Source organism: Buceros rhinoceros, unplaced genomic scaffold, assembly GCF_000710305.1.
Source record: "Buceros rhinoceros silvestris isolate BGI_N320 unplaced genomic scaffold, ASM71030v1 scaffold15646, whole genome shotgun sequence".
NCBI classification, from domain to species: domain Eukaryota; kingdom Metazoa; phylum Chordata; class Aves; order Bucerotiformes; family Bucerotidae; genus Buceros; species Buceros rhinoceros.
Window position 1 is genome coordinate 1 of NW_010418216.1, and position 4248 is coordinate 4248.

The 4248-nt window shown below is 60.6% G+C and overlaps 1 protein-coding gene across 1 annotated transcript in view; it reads right to left on the bottom strand.

Annotated features, from left to right (window-relative positions):
- Positions 1–74: 74 nt before the first annotated feature.
- CELSR3 (cadherin, EGF LAG seven-pass G-type receptor 3) overlaps positions 75–4248 on the bottom strand; it is a gene marked incomplete at both ends in the record, with an annotated part of 18731 nt that continues 14557 nt past the window's right edge. The window contains 11 exons of the mRNA XM_010138464.1: positions 75–176; positions 264–453; positions 772–892; positions 1084–1225; positions 1491–1659; positions 1896–2006; positions 2153–2338; positions 2579–2748; positions 2925–3050; positions 3510–3673; positions 3885–4042. Of these exons, the coding sequence (XP_010136766.1) occupies positions 75–176; positions 264–453; positions 772–892; positions 1084–1225; positions 1491–1659; positions 1896–2006; positions 2153–2338; positions 2579–2748; positions 2925–3050; positions 3510–3673; positions 3885–4042 (1639 nt within the window). The remainder of the gene's footprint in view (positions 177–263; positions 454–771; positions 893–1083; positions 1226–1490; positions 1660–1895; positions 2007–2152; positions 2339–2578; positions 2749–2924; positions 3051–3509; positions 3674–3884; positions 4043–4248) is intronic.

Consider the following 4248-nt stretch of genomic DNA (forward strand, 5'->3'; position numbering starts at 1 on the left):
TTGCTGGGGCGACTATAGCCCCGGGCAGGCCAGCCAGGCTGCTGCCTCCCCTCCCCACCGCATCCCCCACTCACCCAAAGAGCCTTTGGGACACAGCACTGCAGTCGACAAGCCAAACTTGGTCTGGGGCCACCACACACCCGCCTTCAGGCTTTTGGGGCAGCCGTCATAGAGCACTGTGGAGACACACAGCGTGAGGGGCCAGTCACAGGGGGACGCTGCTGACACCAAGCCCCATGGCACCAACTCCCTGCTGTGCCCACACTCCCCCTCACAGCCGCTGGGTGTCACCTCCGCAAAAGGGCTGTCGCAGCTGTTGCACTGGCGCCCGATGACCCCAGGCCGGCAGTGGCACCGGCCCGTCTCCTTGTCGCAGGAGCGCGAGGTGGAGCCCACAGGGTAGCAGTCGCAAGGCAGGCAGGCATCACTGCCTTTGGGGCGGTAGTGGAAGTCCTGGGGGAGACAAGGACAACCATCAGACAGCCCATCAGCACAGCAACCGAGGTCGGCACCCAGGGATCCCCTGGAGACAGGGCAGAGAGGGGCCAGGCTCTCCTGCTTTGCAAGCACCGCCACTGCCCCCACTGTCACCGTGCTGAGGCAGGAGGGCTGTGCAGAAGAGCCAAGCAGGGATCCACCCAAGAAACAGGCACACAAAGCAGGGCCTAGGCAGCTGCCAGGACTTTGGAGGGGACAAGGAGCAGCATCAAGGATGAGCAGAGCTCCAGGCGAGTCATGGGCCACATCCCCATGGGCACAGCTGCCCCTCACCTTGCAGTGGCACTGCCCGTTGGTTTTATTGCAGTCAGGGTCGAAGCCCTTGTTCACATCACAGTTACAGGGCCCACAGGTGGGGTTCCCCCACCAGCCCTTCGGACACTGCTGGTCCATCCTAGGGAGAGAAATACCTTTTTTGTTACAACAACCAAATCCCCTGGGCCTTCTCCTCTCAACAGTGCAGCTGCTCAGAGGTTCCAAGGAGCCAGGCAGCACTGAGAGGTCCCTGGTCATACAGCCAGAGTGAGAAGGCAGCACAGAGCCAGGCATGGAGGCCATGGCCCTGCTCTGAGCCCCGCATCTCACCTGTGCTCGCAGTACTGCCCGAAAAAGTTCCCTCCACACTCGCACACGTAGCCCAGGGGTGAGCCTGGCTTGCGGCGACACACAGACTTGTTCTTGCAGGGGTTGAGGTGACACACATCCACGCAGTCCCCTCCGTAGTACCCTGAGATGCGGACAGAGAGCATTGCATTGCTTTGCACCACGTAGAGCAAGCACCCTCCTCCTGAGAGGTGTCAGAGCACCAAGGAGTGGATTCAGGGAGCTCAGGAGGGATTCTGCCTTCCAGACAAATTAACAAGTGTCTGACAGGGATGGGACATGCCAAGGGAAGGACAGGAGTGCAGTCACAGGCTGGCAGAATGCCACAGGGGCTAAGAAGCCAGACAGGTGTGAAGAGCAAAGGGGTGGCAGGGTGCTGCAGGACCTACCTGGCTGACAGACACAGGAGTAGCTCTGCCACTCATCCTTGCAGACACTGTTGGCTGGGCAGGGGCTGGAGTCACAGGGGCTGGGCACACTGCAGCCAGCCTCCACCCGCAGGGCATGGCTGGGCTTGGGCAGCACGGTCCCAGTGATGCTGTCACCCAGTCGCACACCCTGCAATACAGGCAATAAACTCACAGTGAAGCTAGGACAGACAGGCGAGGCTCCAGTCCTCCTGCCCTCCACAGCCCCCTAGGGGCAGCTCTCCCTTCATCCCTGCTGCATTGGTTTACAGCTGCCCCACGGCACCTCAGAGCCTTAGACAGATGCTGGCAGCAGCTGGCAGGTGTCTTCCACACCTCCAGGTAACCCATCCGATGGAAAGGGAAGGCTCAGAGCAATGGACTCACCTGTACACAGCCCCTCAGCCCATTCTGCACCTCGCCAGAGCCCAGAACTCCCCCCACGTGCAGGTGTTTCACCTTCAGGCCATGCAGTTCGTTTCCAACGACCACCGTATCCTGCAGAAGGACAGGAGTGACACAGGGCAACTGGCATCGACCCTGCCCCAGCCCTCTCTGAGGGTGTAGAGGCCCAGCCCAGCCCACATATGCCAAGCACCCTCCACAGTTCCTGTCCTGGTGCTGGGGTCTCAATCAGCTCCTACCTGGTAGAGTCCAAAGTCCAGGGTGAGGGTGATGACGTAGCGTGAGTCTCGCCCGCTGCGGACATCCCGGAGCTCCAGCTGGAGGTCATGCCATCTCCCATCGCTGAGCCGCAGCTGATCCAGGAGGAGGCTGGTGCTGCGTCCAGATCCCCTGCTCACCATGAAGGAGAGCAGGCCCCCAGCCAGCTGCAGAGAGGGAACCAGCCCCGGCAGCCGTGAGCGAAGGCCTCATCAACTCTGGCTGCTTTCAGCCTACCGCCCTCCCTCTGAGCATGGGGAGGGAAAGAAGCCTGCTCAACACTTCTCCCTGCAACCCCCCTCTGCTTGGGCTGCAGTCAACGTGGAGGGTAGGGTCCTCCTGCTCTCCTGGGGCAGAAGGCAAGTAGGGGTTGGGGCACGGTGCTGTGGCTGCGGCCATGGCCCTACCTGGCAGAGCAGGGTGGTGTACTGGCCGGCATGGGCCTGCAGAAGGACCCCATCTGGCTGGCGCGTCCGAAATGCCAGCCCCAGGTACCATGGCATTGAGATCTTCACATCTGTCTTGAAGTCCCAGGTCAGGACACTGTTGCCCTGGAAATAGTGGGCATGGTGCATGGCTGGAAAGGAAGGCGGAGATGAGGAAAAGAGATGGGCACTAGACAGGGAGCACTAGATGCAGGGACAACAGAGCTAGTTCATCTCACGCAGACCCCTTACTCTGCTTCCACAGCAACTCCAGCACAGTCGTGCACGTACCCACCCTGTCCACACCCAGCAGCACCCGCTCACTCACGGTGACGGCAGTCTTTGCCCCCAAAGCCAACAGGACAGAGGCAGGAATAGGTCCCCCAAGTGACAGAGCACGTGCCACCGTTCTTGCAGGGGCTGGAGTCGCAGAACGTGTGCTTGGCATGGCAGCCTAGAGGTATCAAAGTCACACACATCAGCCTCGACCCACTAGCCACCTCCCCGCAGCCCACATCGAGAGGCACCACTGCCCGCCAGCCTTCCTCCGGCTGCCAGATAGACAAGCCCAGCTACTCAGTCTCTCTGCATGGGCCCTGCCTGCTCTAGGATGAGGGTCATGGCTGGCTCCTTATGCCAGGAGAAAGACACTGTGGAGCTAGACTGACCACCTAGCACCTCCCAGCCAGGCCAGCTCTGCAGGCTCTGTCCTTGGGGTCGGGGACACTCCCAGAACATTAGCTGGGGTGGGGGACTGGCTCCTTTAGGGGGATCTAGAGGCCCCATTCTCCAATGGGAAGCGGCTGAGCCCCAGCTGTGCTGCCATGATGCTGTTACAGCCTGGCAGTGCTGCTGCCTAAGCAGGAAAGGCAATTCCCAGGGCAGGGGCTGGCAGAAGCAGAGGCACTGGTACCTGCAGCAGTTCCATTGTTGGCAATGTAGGAGGCCAGATCGATGCGTTTGCTGTCAATGTACAGGTCTCGCATGCATCCCACAAAGTCCCGGTGAGTGACAGGGAAGTTTTCCGGCAGGTTGGGGACCCCTCCAAGGAGCAAGGGACCTGTGAGGTCCAGGGACCTACAAGGAAAGAAGCCCAAGACCTTAAGAGCCATGGTGACCTCAGGCTGGCCAGGTGGCTCCCCAGCACAAGGGGCTGGGAAGCAGACGTCCTCGGGGACAGGTACACACAGGCAAGGTCACAGACATGAAGGGCTGACTCCACAGGGGACCCAAGTGCCCTGCTCCTCTCCCCACCACAGCAGTGCCTGGCATTCCCCAAGGAACTCACTTCTTGGAGCTGGTCTGCACACCCTCTGCGGCACAGGAGTAGTTTCCAATCTCACTGCCAAACTGCAGGGCCACTGAGGCATCACATTTGTCCACTGTCAAGATGGCCACTTTGTCCTTGGATGGGCCCTGCACCACCCCCAGGGTGCTGACCTTGGGCTGAAACCAAAAGCAAGGCATTAGCAGCACACATGCCCCCAGACCCAGGCACCCAAAGGGCTCTCACGACAGCAACGAAAGGGCTGGAGCATGGCCTGGGCACCGCTGCACTGCTGGAGGTGTGACCGAAGCAGAAGGGACATCTCCAGCCAAGCCCAGCAAGCAGTGCCAGAGATGGACGTGGACACTGAGTGAAGAGCATTCCT